The sequence below is a fragment of the Halichoerus grypus genome, chromosome 5, assembly GCF_964656455.1.
Source record: "Halichoerus grypus chromosome 5, mHalGry1.hap1.1, whole genome shotgun sequence".
In the NCBI taxonomy this organism is placed as follows: domain Eukaryota; kingdom Metazoa; phylum Chordata; class Mammalia; order Carnivora; family Phocidae; genus Halichoerus; species Halichoerus grypus.
Window position 1 is genome coordinate 64,101,340 of NC_135716.1, and position 19,165 is coordinate 64,120,504.

The window sequence follows — 19,165 nt, forward strand, 5'->3', positions numbered from 1 at the left end:
TCCTCTAAGTGATAGCATGACATGATCATTTATCAAACAGAGACTGTCCAGAAAAGTGTCTGCTCCCTTCAGTAACACTGAAGGGCAGCAAAGCGAAAGCATTTTATTAAAGACAGGAAGGCAATGAACTACCAGAGCGTATCCAAAGGGTAATCATATTTCAGCACAGGATTAGTTTAGTCTTAAATAAACATACACTGGAGGGAGTATGTCACGGGTCATTTATCAAGTGAGGAACAATTAACAAAACTCTACAGGATTCTTTTTATCTATATAAATTTTAAGTTTTCTTATTATTGTTATTACTTAACTTTTGGATGATGGGCATCATATTTAACACTACAAAAATACAATGCACAGTTCCTTCCTTAGAAGTTTTTAGACTAAGAGAAATACAGTGAAACTCTCACATAAAATAATCATGGGGCTGTATCAAATGCTGTTAAACAAATGCTGTGAAGAGGAAATAATCCAGGGCCCAAGATTGAAAGATGAAGTTACAACTTTTGAAGACAGCTTTCTTATAAGAAATCAACTACTAGTCAGTGAGTCAGAAGTTTATTCTTCCTTACAATTTTTGTTCTCTATTGACCAAAATTAAGAGAAAAGTTATTAGCTGAGGGGTGGTAGGGCAGACAAGACAGAGAATTAACATATTATTTCTGCTTCGTTCCAGGCACTTTATGTGCCACAACAACTAATCCTAACTATTCACACTTTATAAATGAGAACACAGACTTGCCTAAGGTCATACAGTAAGCTGCAGTGCCAGGAAGGTTGGGGTTGTCTATTTTAAAAAAAAAAAAACTCGTATATTTTTTTCACAAATTATTTATTTGGATACCTCAGAGTCTAGTACAGAACTCAGCGCATGATTCAGTAAGTATTTTGTTGAATAATGAAGTAGGTAGAACTGGAAATATTTTTACCATTTTACACAAGAAGATATTGGTCTCAAGATTAAGAGAAATACCAGGTGCTCTGCAGTGGGTCCTAGACACCCACCCAGCTGTCCTTGTAATTACTCCCCTAAAATACCATTCCTTCATGTAGATAGAGGCATATAGCTGGATGTTCCAAATCTGTTACCTCCATGATATGAAAGAGTTTTTGTGGGGATTTTTTTTCCACGTAAGTTCTACATCCAACGTGGGGCTTGAGCTCACTACCCTGAGATCAAGAGTCACATGCTCCACTAACTGAGCCAGCTAGGTGCTCCTTGTGGGGATTTTTAATATGTGGAATGGAACTGTTGTCACCTGCTCATAGTAAAAAAAAACAAACAAAATGATTTTCTGGGGCGCCTACGTCTAGGTGGCTCAGTCGGTTAAGCTTCCAACTCGACTTAGGCTCAGGTCATGACCTCAGGGTTATGAGATCAAGTCCGGCACTGAGCTCCATGCTGGGTGTGGAGACTGCTTAAGATTCTCTCTCTCCCTCTACCCCTGCCCCCTCTAAAAACCAAAAATAAACAAACCAAAAAAAAAAAAAAAAAATGATTTTCTAAAATCTAAAGAATAAATGCAGTCTTATCAAAAGAAAGTTTTCCAAAAATGGAAAAATGAAATATCTAAGTAACAAGAAACATGGATCAAGGAAAGAATAAGATGGAAAGTACAAATAGGTTAATAGATGTACAAGGCTGAAAGATATCAAGCTTTGAAGGTGAGGAAATGATACCAGGAATAAAAATACGAAGCAATGCATTGCCAATTACTTTTAGCTTTGTAATTAAGAACACGTATTAATTAATCTATACTTTGTATTTCTTAATTTTCCCTTATATCCTATAATTTTGGTCTTGGCTTGAGGAGAACAGAGGGAAGAATCATAGGTGTTTGCCTGTTGCTATTCTTCAGAATTTTCATTAACTTTGTAATTCTTACCACCTTATTCTAAAGAAAAGTTATTCACCTAGATGTGTACAAGATCGATTAGTAGTATAGTAGACCATTTTATTCAAAAAAGATTTATGATACACCTTCTAAGTACCTAGAAAAGCAGTAATAAGAGCTAGAAAGCAGTAATTACCTTTAAAAACAGTTAACTGATATGAAAGAAATATTGATGATTATGAAATACTTGTGTCTTGCTTTTTCTTCTCTAATTATAGGATTTGGAATTTCTACTGGACAAGTTGATGAAGCTGTGGAAAATGGATCTAAATGGAAATCCTGTTTGTCTCAAACCTAAATACAGAGACAGACTGATACTGGTGTCCAAATCACTGGGTATACATTTATATTGTATTAATATAATTTTCTTAGAGAAAGAGAACTGGTTAACTTTTTAGTTAATTTAACATCAAACCTTGAAAAATATAAATATGATGTCTGAATTCTATGAAAATAGTCAACTTTAAATTCAATATTTTAAGTAAAAGCAAAAGTTAAAATTGAGAAATAAAACATGAAAAATATCTGCTGTTCAGAAATAATTAAGGCACCACATACCCTTTCTTTAAAAATGTGTAGAACTTGCTGACCTTTTGTCAAATTCTCATTGGCACAAATCCTCTGAAGATCCCAAGAGACTGTTTAGTTCTTGGATCTGTAGATAAAAATTAATCAAAGTATTCATTGCTTGACAGTTGCCCTAAGAACGTACAGGGTTCCTTTCATTTGAAAGGGGAGCAAGGTAGGGAGTCCCTTTATGAGATCCTTAGAAATAAAAACAGCCTGATTATGCACTATACTGGGGGTAATGGACCACAGCTCTTCACTAGGGACCAAGTCATACAACATTAAAGAGACAAGCACTGCCTTCTCACAAAGGAGATTCATGAAAGAGTTTCCTATATATGAACTTCTGTGACATGCTATACTTGGGTATAAAAACTAATGCATGGCAAAACCATTTCAAAACTCATAGCTGTAGTAAACCTTGATTAATCATGATGCTAGTGCAGTGGTTCTCTTGGGGGAGGGAGGGGTTGACAAAGGGTATATCACAAAAACCCAAGATTTTTCAAAATACATATGCAAGGGTCACACCCTGCCCACCACCACTGACCCCACCAGCCAGGGGAAGGAAACAGAAAATACACCAGGAAAACAGTCATGTGTATTTTTTGTAAGTTGTGCAGATGAATCTGCAATGCACATTCCCTCAACTCTCCATCTCCTTCCCTTCCTGCCTACCACACACAATTGTATTAATCCACTTTCCTTAGGAAGCAGAGTAAATACAACTAATGTTAGATGCTTAAGAATCTTACTATGTTGGGGCGCCTGGGTGGCTCAGTCATTAAGCGTCTGCCTTCAGCTCAGGTCATGATCCCAGGGTCCTGGGATCGAGCCCCGCATTGGACTCCCTGCTTGGCGGGAAGCCTGCTTCTCCCTCTCCCACTCCCCCTGCTTGTGTGCCCTCTCTCGCTGTCTCTCTCTCTGTCAAATAAATAAATAAAATCTTAAAAAAAAAAAGAAAAGAATCTTACTATGTTCATGGAACCATTTCTGGGAACACTTCTCATTATATAGTACTGTGGGTGATGCAGTAAAGAATGTGGAGATAAGGTACTGATTTCCAAATAAACAGGATTTAGTCAAAATTTTTTTAAAATAAATCTTTTCTAAACATATTTTGTGGGCGCCTGGGTGGCTCAGTTGGTTAAGCGACTGCCTTCGGCTCAGGTCATGATCCCAGAGTCCTGGGATCGAGTCCCACATCGGGCTCCCAGCTCGGCAGGGAGCCTGCTTCTCCCTCTGACCCTATCCCCTCTCATGCTGTTTCTCTCTCTCTCTCTCTCTCTCTCTCTCAAATACATAAATAAATAAATAAATAAATAAAAAGAGAGAAAAAAAAAAAACATATTTTGTGATTATAAAACTAACACACATTTCCCTTTTTTTTTTAATTTTAAGTAGGCTCCATACCCAATGTGGGGCTTGAACTTACAACCCTGAGAGATCAAGAGTCACATGCTCTACGAACTGAGCCAGCCAGTCACCCCTAAATTAATACACATTTCTCATAAAAATGCAGAAAATACAGAAAAGAATATTAATGTCATTCATAATCCCACCATAAATCTGCTGTTAACACTTTAGTATATGTCCTTTCAGTCTTTCCTCTTTGGTTCTAGCTTGTCTTATTTTTTTTTAACATTTTTTTTTTTTAATTTGAGAGAGAGAGAGCACTAGAGAGAGAGAGAGAACAGCAGAGGGAGAGGGAGAAGCAGGCTCCCTGGTGAGCAGGGAGCCTGACATGGGGCTCGATCCTAGGACCCTGGGATCATGACCTGAGCAGAAGGCAGATGCATGCAACTTATTGAGCCACCCAGGCACCCCTAGCTTGTCTTATTTTCATGTCCTTTTTTTCCTAAATGCAAAGCCAAAAACAAAAAGTGAATTGAGGACCTGGTTTGATGTGTCCCAGTAAGGACTGTGGAGAGACATGTTTTGTAAGTAACCCAGTCCTCACCAAACAGAATGACAAGCCACACATTTGGTTTACTTAGCCTGAGTGGAAATAAATTTTGTGTTGAGAACAACTCATTAAAAAAAACTCATGGGTCTTTGATCTTATGTCCATTACCTGGCTTCCCCTCCTGAACCACCTCTAACTGATCATTTCCTAAAAGAAGAAATCAGGCTTACTAAGGCACCGTCTCCTAGTCATTTCTCAGCTCTGTCTGCAACATAAACATGGGGAAAAAGGGATCATGGTAAAAGATTTGGATTTTCATTCCTTATCTTTATAACAGATGTTTTAAAAATATGTATTGATTTACACATATAACACCCAAAAATACACTAATAAATTATATAATTACTAATAAAAACAATCTGGAAAGATATCAATAAAACCAAGTGATTGGGAAAACTAAGCATAAAAGAATGACCTTTAATATAAAGTTGTAAGTACAAAGATGCTTGATAATAAAACATTTAGCCAATTTCTTACATTATAATTTGGAGAGTACTAATTTCAGTTAAAATAAGTACATGGGACAATATATGGAAACAATTATACTTCTAGAGTTTATGGTTCTAAGTTTATATTTCCAGTTTCATCACTTTATTTTGTACTTAGGATCTAACAATATTATGGATCATATTTAAATGGCAATGTTAATACTTTCAGTAGTACAATCAGTATCAGGATACTGTCACTTTCCCTGTAAGAACATGATTTAAACATTTTTACTACATCCTTTTCTCATTCTGGGTTCCAGTGGAAGACATTACATGGATAATGAAAGAAAAATGTGTAATTACCTTACAAAACTACTATATAGCAAATTTTGTTAGAAAGAGATAGTCTTTTTGTCAAATGAAGGCCACATGTAATTACATATAAAACAAAATGTCCTATAAAGGAATAGTTTGATATTTTATAGTATATGTAGTATATATACATATACAATGGAATACTATCAACCATTAAAAATTGTGTTTAAAGAAAGACATGGTAAAATGATCACAATACAATAATAAAAATTAGGATGTAATACTATATAAATAGAGAATTCCAACTTTATATAATATACACACATACGTAGATAGAACACAAAAAAATGTTAAAAATATACTGTTAGTGGGTTTTAGTGATTATTTTTGGTTGTAGAATACAGGCAATATTAATTTTTTTCTTTTCCCACTTTTTGTATTTTCCAAATATCTTACAGTATACAAAAATTATTTTGTGTAATTTAAGATGCTCAATTTTCAAAACTTTTTTAGAGGAACAAAATGTAAACATAGCTGAAATCTTCATAGAACCAAGAGGCCAGCTTTGTGGGTTGTCCCTATCATATCCTATGTCCTAGGAGACAATAGTGGCACCTGGGTGGCTCAGCTGGTTAAGCCTAGGATATAATAAGCATTATTAATGTATGTGCTTTTAAAATACCACGCTAAATGTACAAAATTTCTTATTCACTTTAACATAAAATATATTTTGCTTTTTCTTAAGAATAATAACCATAATATGGAAATTAATAGATAATATCTAAATTTTGTTGAATATGACATTTTTGTTTTTAAAAATAACAATTTACATGTGGCCCTAGAAGGGAAACCATACATCAAATTGTTTACAGTGACTATCTTTGTCAGTGATGGTAAGGAGAGTTATGGATAGTAATTACAGAGTCTTTTTATGTTTTTTTCACCATGTTTCAGTTGTTTATAATAAGCACATATTCCTTTTGAAATCAGAAAAAAAATAAGTAAAAATAAGTAAAAGCTCAACAAAAACAAAGAAGTTGTATAAATAAGGTATTTTTAAAAGATATTTATTTCAGCCTCTGGTGTAATTTAAGTTCATGTGCCTTAAACCAAAAATATATATATTATCTATATATTTATATATAGTATTTTTTAACATATATATTTTTCTATAGAATTTCTCGATGGAAAAGAAATTAAAAATATGGAAAGACAATTCCTAATAAATTGGAAAGCATCCAAAGATGCCAAGAAAATCAGCAAGAAAAGGAATACTAAAACCGAGGATGCAGGTAACTCAAACTAAGTAAGCAGGCTGTCATTCATTAGTTAACCACTTCTACTAAAAGAGAGAATATTCTACTCAACAACAACAAAAAATGCCAAGAAGTAAGAGGCTGTTATTTAGAATTTTTTGTTTAAGATTTGGGTTTTTTTTTTAACTTATTTACAATTTCTAGGAAATTTTACCTGTAATGTTTACATATGAAAGTGGTAGCTACTGTCAACAAAAGCTGTGTTTGGTTCATATTGAGTTTGACTGTGTCAGCTATGAAAACAGAGTCATGAGGGTGGAGGAAAATGCATAATTTTAATAGCTGACAAAAGTGCATGATATTAATTATGCAAATGGTGAAACAACAATCAGCTATGTAAATTGTGAAACCTAAGTCACTAGTGTATGTGTTTAGCAGCAGTGCAAAAATCACATTTTCCATCAGGATACAAAATAAAAATGTATGACAACCACATCTGTGGCCTATACTCTGTAGCCTGTCCCTTTTCTTACATACATACCCCAACAGTTGAATATTTTGTTTATGATATGCTTAAGGTTACAATACAAAGGACAGGTCAACTTCCCTTGCTTAACTTATACAACTAAATGTAGCCAAGTGTAACATGTAACAATAATCTTTACCATATTTGCTAGCATCCTAGAATTCATTCATCACAAATTCTATAGTCCACAACATTGGAATGAACCTCTTCCTCTGTTCCATGACAGTGTTTGAATGCTAATGGTCCTCCTATTTCACAGCTAACAGGATGGGATTGTAGAAAGGGGTTAGACTAAGGGAATAAGGAAAGGGAAACTACAATAGTGTAGTGAGGCTTCATGCATGGATACCGTATCCTAGGAGTTCTGCCACTCTAGAATAAGGAGGATGAGGTGATGAGAAGCAAAGGTAAAAAGGCATGGAGCTCTGATGTTTTGCCATATCATGTCCATTGAATATGAACTGTGGGAAATCGTTTCAAAGAATGGGACTTTCTGAACTGACAGTATACCCATGAGTGATGATGCTGTGTTGGCAATGTGAATTTTTCAAGATCTGAAATCTATAAAATGGACAGGCAGCATTTCTTCTCCTCTGTTTATTCCTGGCAGGCTTTGAAGAGCAGAACCAGACCGAGGGTAAGGATTGCAGTATTTCACATATTTTCAGAATTATAGCAAGGACACCAAAGTACCTTATTAATACTGAAGTATTCATAGAATTCAACACCAGCCCTCACCCAAAAACTGAACCTATTCTAAATATAATGTAGTTTCCTTCATCTTAATAGATTTTAAAAATCCTTCCTCCTTCAGAAACAAGTAAGTTAATTTATTTTTAAGTTCTCCAATGAAATTCTACAAAACAACAATTAAAATGTGCCTTAAAGTTTATAATTTAAAAATTACACTGTCATTTGATTTTCTCAATAAAATCCTTAATTTCTTCATAATCTAGTGTGACCACTAACAATTACCAAAAGCAATCTTTAAAGCCATTATAGATACAGTAACAACAAACCATCTGAAAAGTGAATTAAGAAAAGAATCCCATTTACAATAGCACAAAAAAGAATAAATATACCTACAAATAAATTTAACTAGTAAGGTAAGAAAAAAAAAAGAATTGTATACTGAAAACTACAAAACACTAAAGAAAGAAATTAACAAAAAAATGGAAAGACATCTTATGTTCATGAACTAGAAAATTTAGTATTGTTAAAATGTCCATAATACCCAAAGCAATTAATAAATTCAGTACAGTCTCTATCAAAATCCTAATGGCATTTTCACAGAATTGAAAAACAATTCTAAAATTCATATGGAACCACAAAAGACCAGAAATAGCCAAATCAGCCTTGAGAAGGTTAGAGGCATCACACTTCCTGATTTCAAAATATATTACAAAATACAGCAATCAAAACAGTGTAGTCCTGAGGTAAGACAGATATACAGATAAACAGAATAGATAGAAAGCTCAAAAATAAATCCATGCATAAATGGTCAACTGATTTTTAACAAGGGTGCCAAGAATACACAGTGGGGAAAGGACAGTCAAATGTTGGGAGAACTGGATATCCACATGCAAAAGAACCCTTATCATACACCATACAAAAAATTCCACTCAAAATGGATTAAAGACTCAAACGTAAGACCTGAAACTGTAAAACTCTAGAAGAAAACACTGGAGAAATCTTCATGACATTGGTCTTGGCAATGATTTCATGGATATGACACCAAAAAGCACAGGCAACAAAAAGAAAAACAAACAAGTAAACTACATCAAACTAAAAAGCTCATACACAGCAAAGGAAATAATCAACAGAGTAAAAAGACAATCTACAGAATGGAAGAAAATATTTGCAAACTATACATCTGATATGGTGTTAGGCTCCAAAACATATATAGAACTCCTACAACTCAACAGAAAAAAAAAACTAATAACCAGATTTTAAAATGGGCTAGGGACTTGAAAAGGCATATCTCCAAAGACCTACAAATGGCCAACAGGTATATTTTAAAAATGCTCAATATCATTAATCAACAGGGAAATGCAAATCAAAACCACAATGAGGAATCACCACACACCTGTCAGATGGCTGTTAATCAAAAAACCAAAAGACAACAAGAGTTGGTGAGGATGTAGAGAAATCTGAAACTTGTACACTACTGGTGGGGATACAAAATGGTGCAACCACTATGAAAAACAGTATGGCAGTGCATCAAATTTTAAGAATAGAACTACTATATGATCCAGCAATCCCAGTTCTGTGTATTCATTCAAAAGAACTGAAATTAAGATTTTGAAGAGATATTAGCATTCCTGTGTTAATACAGCACTAGTCACAATAGCCAAGATGTAGAAACAACTTAAATGTCCACTGACAGATGAATGGATAAAGAAAACATGGTAGATACATATACAATAAAATACTATTCAGCCTTAAAAGAGAATGAAATTCTGCAACATGTGACAACATGAATGAACCTTGAGGACATTATGCTAAATACAATAAGCCAGTCACAGAAAGACAAATACTGCATGATTCCACTTATACGAGCTATGTAAAATAGTCACATTCATAGAATCAAAGAGTAGAATGGTGGTTGCTAGAGGCTGGGGGAAGGAGTAAATGGGGAGTTACTAATCAATGGGCATAAAGTTTCAGTTAAGCAAGATGAATAAACTCTAGAGATATACTGTACAAAGTTATACCTATAGCCAAAAATAATGTATTGTACACGTAAAAATTTGTAAGTAGATCTCATGTTAAGTGTTCTTATCACATACATTAACAAAAAAAGCTTCTGCACAGCAAAGGAAACAATTAAACTAAAAGACAATCTACTGAATTGGAGAAGATATTTGCAAATAACATATCCAAGAAAGGATTAGTATCCAAAAATATAAAGAACTTATACAAGTCAAGACCAAAAAAACCCACAAATAATCCAATTAAAAAGTGGGCAGAAGACATGAACAGACATTTCATCAAAGAAGATATACAAATGGCCAACAGACACATGAAAGATGCTCAACACCACTCATCATCAGGGAAATGCAAATCAGACCTACAATAAGATATCACCTCACACCTATCAGAATGGCTAAAATAAAATGCAAGAAAAAACAAGTATTGGCAGAGATGTAGAGAAAAAATGCACTATTGGTAGGAATCCAAACTGAGGCAGCCACTGTGGAATACCATATGGAAGTTCCTTAAAAAGTTAAAAAAAGAACTACCCTATGATCCAGTAATCACACTACTGGGTATTTACCCCCCAAATACGCAAAAACTAATTCAAAGGGATACATGCACCCTAATGTTTATTGCAGCATTATCTACAATAGCCAAATTATTGAAGCAGCCCAAGTGTCCATTGATAGATGAAAGGATAAAGAAGATGTGGTGTATATATACAATGGAATATTATTCAGCCACAAAAAAGAATGAAACTTTGCCATTTGCAACAACATGGAAGGAGCTAGAGAGTATAATGCTAAGCAAAATAAGTCAGTCAGAGAAAGACAAATACTGTATCATTTCACTCATATGTGGAATTTAAGAGACAAAACAAATGAGCAAGGGGGTCAAAAAAGAGACAAACCAAAAAACAGACTCTTAACTACAGAGAAAAAACTGATGGTTACCAGAGGAGAGATGGGTGGAGAGATGGGTGAAATAAGTGAAGGGAATTAAAGAATGTACTTATCATGATGAGCACTGAGTAATGTATACAATTGTTGAATCATTACATTGTACACCTAAAATTAATCTAACACCATATACTAACTATTTGGAATTAAAATTAAAAAGTTATAATTTTAATTAAAAAATTTTTAATGTTTTTAGCACAAATTTTTTAAAAGCCATATAGAATGTTACATAGTACAGAAGTATCAGTTCATACCTTGCTATAGTTGCTATTATAATAACCATTAATAATTTAAAATGGAAAGCACTCTAGTGGAGGAGGCAAAGAGGGGTAAGGGAAGAAAAGAGAGGTAATTTTTACTGTACTAAACATTTCAGAGATCTATAAACATCATTGCATTTAATCATTATAACCTATGGCAAAGATTATTATTATATCCATTTTGTAGATGAGAAAGCTGAGTTTTAGAAGGATGAAATAACTTGTCTAACGTCACAAAGACAGCAGTGATTAATCAAAATTATTTAACTTCATCAAACAGCTTTGGCTTTTAGTGACCACTCTCGCAATGACTGGCTGAATTGCGCTTGGATATAAGGACAATGATGTCTCCTCTACTTAGAAATTCACTTCAGATTGGTGGGAATTTAGGGAAATCTGCAGATGTGTAAACATGATACTGTAAACAAATAATTTTTATAAATAAAAAGGAACTACAGAGAAAATGGGATAATATAAAAAAAATTTTAAGTATTCTAATAGATTATATGATTTACTATATTGAAAAATAATCTCTAAGGTCAATTAAAATACAATTGAAATTGAAAGCTGATTAGCTGCAAGAGAAAATTATCTGAGTTTTCCTCAGGAGTACTTAGTTATTCTCCCTTGGCCACTTGTAGAGATCCTTCTCTGTCTCCTCCTACACATTTGCCATCCCCATCCAAACACAATGACACAGTTCTGAGCCTTTCAGGCTTAACATCAGTGACATCTGTGGATACATGTATGTAGCACATGATAACTCTATCCTTAGGTATGTGGCCAACAAATTAACACTATGGTCTTTATACTAAGGCTCTGTTATTACTGCTCAAAAGAAATGGAAAGCATGAATTAAAGTCTAGGAGATATGTTATGTATTTTTAAAATCTACAATATACCTTCAGGTCTTTAGAAGAGCCAAGATGAACCATTTAAAGATACGCTTGTACAACCAAATACATTATAAGTGAACAGGAATTCTTAGGAAGATAGTAATTTCTGTACTTCCTGACCTTTTACATATTTTTTTATAGCCTTATAAATTTGGAGCTGTATATTGGGGATTATGACAAGATTTATGCGGATTATGACTTCAGACTTCAAGGATCTTATGATAAAAAATCTTGTCCTAAATATAGCCACATAACTATATAACTCAAATTTGGAAACAAAATCAAATACTTAAACAAAATCCAAAATATATTCATATCTTTTAGCATATACTTCTGTAGTGCTTCCATGGAAACATTGACTTATTCATTTAATAAATATTTATTGGGCACCTTGGATGTACACAAGACTATGCTAGACACTGGAATTAGAGGTGAATAAAACAGTCCCCACTTAAAGGGAAATAACTGCTGGAAAGGGAGGAGGATCTGTCAATAGGGAAATGATGTGGAATGTTAAGTTTCAAAATAAAGGTATGAACACACTCCAAAAACTATACATAACTAATCTACTCCCTAAAGGTTAAACACTCTGAAAAACTAAACTCAGAACAGCAGAATGCAAGTCTGTGATATTTTATCTGGGATATTAAGTTTTTAATTGGTCTTATTTTGGATCTATTTAACTTTAATTCCATTTCATAAATTATAATTTTGGATTGTCTAATGCTGTCATAGTCTATGTTTACAATTTAGTTATTAGTTTCAAAGCAGAACCTTTTTTTTTAAATATATTTTTTAAAGATTTTATTTATTTATTTGAGAGAGAGAGAATGAGAGAGAGCACATGAGAGGGGTTAGGGTCAAAGGGAGAAGCAGACTCCCCACCGAGCAGGGAGCCCGATGCGGGACTCGATCCAGGGACTCCAGGATCATGACCCGAGCCGAAGGCAGTCGCTTAACCAACTGAGCCACCCAGGCGCCCTCAAAGCAGAACCTTTTATCTTTGTATACTACAAGTAAATTTGAAACAATGCATCACATAGTTCCTGTTTATTACCCACAGGTGGGTAAGCCAAAATTAGTCTTTTTCTCTGATATACAGAGATACCTTCCAAATGGAAATGCATCCACAGAAAGCTCCCAAGAATATAATCCTAAAATTATTGAAGATATGGGGTAGGTTCTTTCAAATATTTGTGATTTATCTTTTTCGGGAAGATGGGACACCCTGTCAACAACACAGAGGAAGAGAGGCCCTCCAACTGTCTCCTTGTTCTTGGGTCTCAATTCTTGACAAAGCACCCCCACCCTGCCCAAAAAAAGTTCATTGTTGGTCTGCCCAAATAATCACACTGTGATGGAATGACTAGTTCAAGAAGAGATGGGAGTCACAGACTAGATATACTCACTGAGGTAGGGCAAGTGACTCAGGACAGTCCCAGAAGCAGCAGGTAAAGATGTCTAAATGAGTAGGGGTCATATCAAAGGAGCCTGAGGCCTAGTTGATGATAGGTGGTCCACTAATGAATAGATGACTATGCCAAGGGTATCTAGTAGCAGATAGGAGGGGCAACCCAGAGCATTACAGAGGTAGGCTACTTTCACCACTTCTCCAGACCAATGGTTCTTAATCTGGTGTCCCTGAAGGAGAAGTTTCATTAGATTCTCAAAGGGGTTTAGGATCTAATAAATTAGTTGAAGAGTCACTATTCTAAACCTTGAGTATATGCATAATGTAGCTCCATATGAATCAGCTCTAAGTTTCCTGATAAGGAGAAAACTGCTTTTTTAGTTTTAAAAAATGATATTGCTTCAATGTAAAGATAAATCATACCAGAAAATAAGTTCATTTATTCATAAAACTAATAGGTACCTGCCATATGCTGGGCAATACTGGATATAAAAACTCAAATGAGATACTCCTGATCTCAAAGGTCTTACAACAAGCTGGTTGGAGAGTCAAATGTGATACAATTATTGTGGAGTGTGATAAATGCTATGAGAATTATAAACCAGATCCTAATACAACCTATAAATTATTCATTCAAGCTTTTCTCATTTATACTCAATATAATTGCTCTATTGATCTTTCCATTCATATCATAGTAGTTATTACAATATAATGAAGGGGGCAACAGCATATTTCATTGAGAAAGTAATCAGAGCCAGTGTACATACTCTAGAATAGATTTCCTTTTTCCCAGAACTGCTTGCTGAAGGCCAGATAAGTTTGTCGTGAGACCCTCTTTGCAGAGTCCAATCAAGGGATGGTGACTTAGCATTCTTTAATGGAGCCAACCTAAAGAAGACCTATGAACACCACTGCTGCACTGTCCTACCCCCATTCCCTGAAGAGTGGCTTAGGCTTGTTGCGATGGAGGCATAAGGGAGAAAGGGTCCTGTGAGCCTGGAAAATGCTTTATTCAGGGAGAGGAAAAAGGATATGGAGTCTGAGCTCATCTCCACTCACCAAAAACAAACAAAAAACACAGAAGCTGCGTGAGAGTTTGCTTAACTGCTTACATCTGTTGCCATTACCATCAAAACCTGAACCACTCTATCCATAGATCACCCTGGTAGTTTCTTAAAAGATTTACATAATTAGTGTCAATTCCACAACAGTGTTCTTTAGTTTCATTTCTTTGCCAAGCATCTTGAAAGGTCTTGCTAATATGTCATCAAGGTGGAAAGGAAAACAATAAAAAATGAACATAGACTCAGAAAACAGTGTTGGTAAATTCTATACATCACCACACACACACTGTTAGATCAGTTGTGAACTGTGGCACATACTGCATATTCTATAGCCCCAAGCAAAGCTCTAATCACTAGGACTGCACTGATAAAACAGCAAATAAATCATTCTATCCTCATTTCCCTAACTAGGAACACTAAATACAGGCTAAGTGAGTCTCTAACTACTATGTACTGCAAAGACAGGATGCTCTAAAAGAAGCCAGCAGAATAGGGGCGCCTGGGTGGCTCAGTCGTTAAGTGTCTGCCTTTGGCTCAGGTCATGATCCCAGGGTCCTGGGATCGAGCCCCACATCAGGCTCCCTGCTCCGCGGGAAGCCTGCTTCTTCCTCTCCCACTCCCCCTGCTTGTGTTCCCTCTCTCTCTGTCAAATAAATAAAATCTTTAAAAAAAAAAAAAAAAAGAAGAAGCCAGCAGAATAGAGAGGTTCCTGTGAGAAGGAGATAAGAATGTCCTGCTTTTACCACTGTCCGTGAAGTCAATTATGTTCAATCCCAAGTCTTCAGTTTTATAATGTGAAAAATATTACATAAATATTTAAAAAAATTATTTCTTCAGGTAACATTTTTACTGAAGGCATGCCAAAATATCATTTTGGTATCATAAAAGATTTCTTACCAAATGGGAATATCAGTTCTACCTCTCTTTAATAAAAGGTGACCAATATGGAATTTCATTAAGCTCTTGATATAGATTTTTAGGGTGTGCTTATCACTAACATTTTACTAATTTAGCATAAAGCTAGGAGATAATGAGAATAAAGTAGAAGGTCATTAAAGTGTTAAAAAAAAATACCCAACCCTCAGGGTGCCTGGGTAGTGCAGTTGGTTAAGCTTCTGACCCTTGATTTCGGCTCAGGTCATGGTCTCAGGGTCATGATCTCAGGATTGTGAGATCCAGGCCCTTGTCGGGCACTGCACTGAGCACAGAGTCTTAAGACTCTCTCCCTTTCCCTCTGCCCACTCCCCCTCCCCCCGCACAAGTGCTCTGTCACTCTCTCAAATAAATAAATCTTAAAAAAAAAAACCCACAAAGAATAAATTCTAAAAATTTAAAAAGTTGATTAAAGCAACTCCTTCCCTTAATTACTTTAAGGGGAGAATGAGCTAGCATCAACAGACGTGTCTCCTATAGTCTACATTATTGCTCAGAGGTATAAAAGAGCTTAGAGTCTTCTTCCAAAATGATAAAAGTATGTGCCCCATATTCCTTTAAGGTTCTACACATTAGGAGCTGTGCCTGTATCCTATGTGAACACAGTGAAGCAACATCTGTCCAATGACAGGGGAATGTTTTTCACCTCCTTTATAAATGTGTGCAGTCTGTGCTCATGTATATTTATACAAGCCTGCTTTCCCTACAGGGAGGAAAAAGTCAGACTCATTGACGTTGTTTTTGACCCTCAAACTGAACTTGATACTATCGATGTACACTTTAATTAAAGATTAGTTCAAAGCTATTTTTTATTTAATGGCTGATTCTAAACAAATGCCTTCACTGTTCAATTAAAAATAATTTATGTTATTAAAAAGTGTACACGATTGCTTCTTTCTGTGTTTGTCACAGTAAATACTTCTGACAGATGTTTCCTCTCTTTTCAAACATGCTAGGAGGTGCTTGAGACTTAGTAATTTTAAAATAGACATTAAATGCATTTACATATTGTAAATAACATCCACTGAGAATACTGTAGAGCACTGTACACTGAAGAAAGCAAATTGTTACTTGATTATTTATCTTTCAAGCCTAAGCCCTGTCCATAGAGTCAATCCATCTCTTTTGTTACTATAAAAATAACTGTGTAGCTGGGTTAGAATGCCTTAGTTTCAGATACTTTTAAGGAATGTGAATCTCTGGGACCCATAATTCACTGGGAAATGTTCACTGTACATTATAATACCTACTATCTTTAGTTAGAATATGGAAGTATTAGGTTTCTTTGAGTTAAAAAGTGAACTTTAAAAACAGTAAAAATAACTTGCTTTCACCACTGCTAAGGTTATGTTTGAACAGTTGTAACAACAAATCTTCTATGTGCCTCAAGAGTTTTTAAAACTTAGGTAATATTTTTAGTTACAAAACTCTGGGATGATCTTATATAAACTCATCTGCAAAGCTCTAAATGCCTTTAATTACGCTGTGTTAAACCTAACCTCAGTCTAATTCATTTTATATGCAAAATAAACTTCTACGTATCAGTAATGGAGGTATAATATTAAGACTTTGATTTGCAGTTCGTTGTCAAGGAACCCTTCTGAAATTAGGACACCCTCCTTTAAAAAAAAGCAATAGTGGTAAGCAACAAAGGGTTTTTAAGAACAATCTAAGCTAGGTTTTGTGACTTCTAGTCTCAATTCTGTCAATGGCTTACTCTGTGAACAAGAGTTATGTAAGATCTAATTTTTAAGAATTATGTTATTTACCCCATTTTAAAATGTCTACTTTGATACCTGAATATTCACTACCTTAATTTTTAAGAACAGCAGAACCCTCTGAGATAAGAATATGATCAGACACATTTTATAGCCGGGGAAAATGAGCATTGGAGAGGCCCAGTCAGAGAGGGGCCCAAAGTCACACAACGGCCATGAGGCAGAGCTGGAACTTGAATTCGGGTCACTGACTCTAAAAGCCAAGCTTCTATTTTTAACTTAATGGCAAATAATGGCTTCTTGCGGGAATAGGACTACTCTAGAATCATGAAAGGATTCGGAGAGGCTGCTCAGAGTGGCAGCAGGTAAGACGAGGTGGCCCGAAGTGGTTGGTATTGTTTCACCAATCTTTTCGTTTGAACCTGACTACCGGGCAATATAGATGTCCACTTTCCAGCCTCTGTTATCAGTGAAGAGCTTCCCTGGTGCCCCCACCTCCACCCCACCTCCTCCGCTTAACAGGAGGCTTTAGCAGGCTAGGCTAGGGTGAGGCATGTGAGATGACAAGGGTGCAAAAGTTAAGGAGCTCTAGGCATTTGCCTCACCCTAGCCCAGCCAACCTTCCCTCCAAAATTCTTATTTCCACACTTCTCCCAACACATAGATTTTCCACATTCTTCTCTACTCTGGGGGTGGGGGGTGGGGGAAGGAATCTTTCTGCTTCCTTTAAAAGATTCACACAGTTTGGTGACTAATCATTAACCTCTACTATTGCTGTATCCTAGAGTCTGTATGTTTGTTCCCATTTTGGGTAACTTTCATTTTTGAAATATTCCTGTGTTTTTTCTCTATTAATACAGGTATCCCTCTTTGAAGGAATCTGAAAGCTTGCTGACAAAAGTGATATACTTGAATTTCACCTTCTCCGAACAAAAGTAAAAGAAAATTTGTTTGTAAAAAAAAAAGATGAATAAATTCAGCCTTAAGTGATCTGAAACGTATGTTTTTTTTACCTTTATACTACCAGGCAATACCATCTTTTGTAGTTTGTAGCTCTAGGGTATCTCACTATAAAAGAAAAACCTTTAAGTGGTTTGATTTGCTTCTTTATGGCATCTGAAACATTGCTTTTCAATTGCTTTTGCCTCATTACATACAATTTACTGAGAAAATAAAGATGTGCTTCCTCATTCATCAAAAGAAAGTAATCCTTTTTGAGCCAATGGTATTTTGGTCCATCTTTTTTAAAGTGTAAATCTAATTACAGTTATTGAACGGGAACTGAAGATTATTATTATTCTGATTCACTTATATACCTGAAGTGTAGAATGATATATTAAAATGCAAGTTGTCACCATTACTATGTACTACTTAATAGTTCCAATTAAAAATCTACTGTACAGAAATTACGTCTCATATATAAGAGCAATTTCATCAAAGATATTTTAAATTTGATATTGTCTTGACTCCAAAGATTTTTAAATGTCCTGCTCTTCGAACTGAGGGCATTATTTCAAGGACATACTAACTGCGTTCTAGAAACTATCGTGCGTCCACTGAGACTTCACCTCTGAAGGCCCTGGGCCCAGGACCCGCGGGAGCCACAGGGTTGGGGGCGTCCCGGGCCCAGCGCTTCCCAGTCGGTATCTGAATAGGCCAAGCGGCGCCGAGCCAGCATCAGCTCTCAAAGAGCCTCGGAGAGAGCCCCTCACCGGACAGCTTGCAGGCCACGTTTCCCATGGGCCCCCAAGTGCAAGACATCTCAGGCGAGTTCCCTGCGGGGGGGCGGAGCCAGGACGAATTTTAGGGCCAAAAAACGAAAGAAAGCGGGGCCCCGCGTGTGCGACGGAGGCGACCCGCAACGGTCCGCGCCCCCGGGGAAGAAGCGACCGCGATCCCAGGGCCGTTTACTCCGGTTTGGGAACTTCCAAATATCCCCGTAGGCGCACTATCTCCGAGCGGCTATAAACTGGTCACGGAGTACCGAGGTGGAGGGACTACTGCTTCAATTAGGGCAGCATGAAACATTTACCTTGGTGGTAGAATAATAGGTTAGCGCATCGCAGCGACACACTCCACATTTCCTCAGAAAAAAGTCACGCTCGGCAGAACGCAGGGTTCCCGCCTCAGCCCGGCGCCTGCCTGGGAGGCGCTCGCGCTCAGGCCGGACCCGTGACGGAAACGCGAGGGAACTCGCGAGGCCGCCCAGCGGGCCTTCAACACAGCCGACGCTCGACGTGCTGCGCCTGTAGTCACGCCTCGGGGCGAACCCGG

The 19,165-nt window shown here is 36.2% G+C and overlaps 2 protein-coding genes across 3 annotated transcripts in view; one reads left to right on the top strand and one right to left on the bottom strand.

The window, feature by feature from the left end:
* Positions 1-18,082, top strand: part of PPP1R42 (protein phosphatase 1 regulatory subunit 42) — a 50,389-nt gene extending 32,307 nt beyond the window's left edge. The window contains exons 6-8 of one of the 2 annotated variants that reach the window (XM_036102419.2): positions 2,114-2,231; positions 6,347-6,463; positions 17,752-18,082. In XM_036102419.2, the coding sequence (XP_035958312.1) occupies positions 2,114-2,231; positions 6,347-6,463; positions 17,752-17,765 (249 nt within the window). In that variant the 3' untranslated portion in view covers positions 17,766-18,082. The remainder of the gene's footprint in view (positions 1-2,113; positions 2,232-6,346; positions 6,464-17,751) is intronic. The other variant, XM_036102420.2, reaches the window with a different exon arrangement.
* The window catches only part of CSPP1 (centrosome and spindle pole associated protein 1), a 252,250-nt gene extending 233,148 nt beyond the window's left edge, over positions 1-19,102 (bottom strand). Inside the window, exons 1-2 of the mRNA XM_078072319.1 lie at positions 18,924-19,102; positions 2,454-2,550 (exon numbers count right to left, since the gene is read on the bottom strand). The gene's annotated coding sequence lies outside the window, so the exon portion shown is untranslated. The remainder of the gene's footprint in view (positions 1-2,453; positions 2,551-18,923) is intronic.
* Positions 19,103-19,165: the final 63 nt, after the last annotated feature.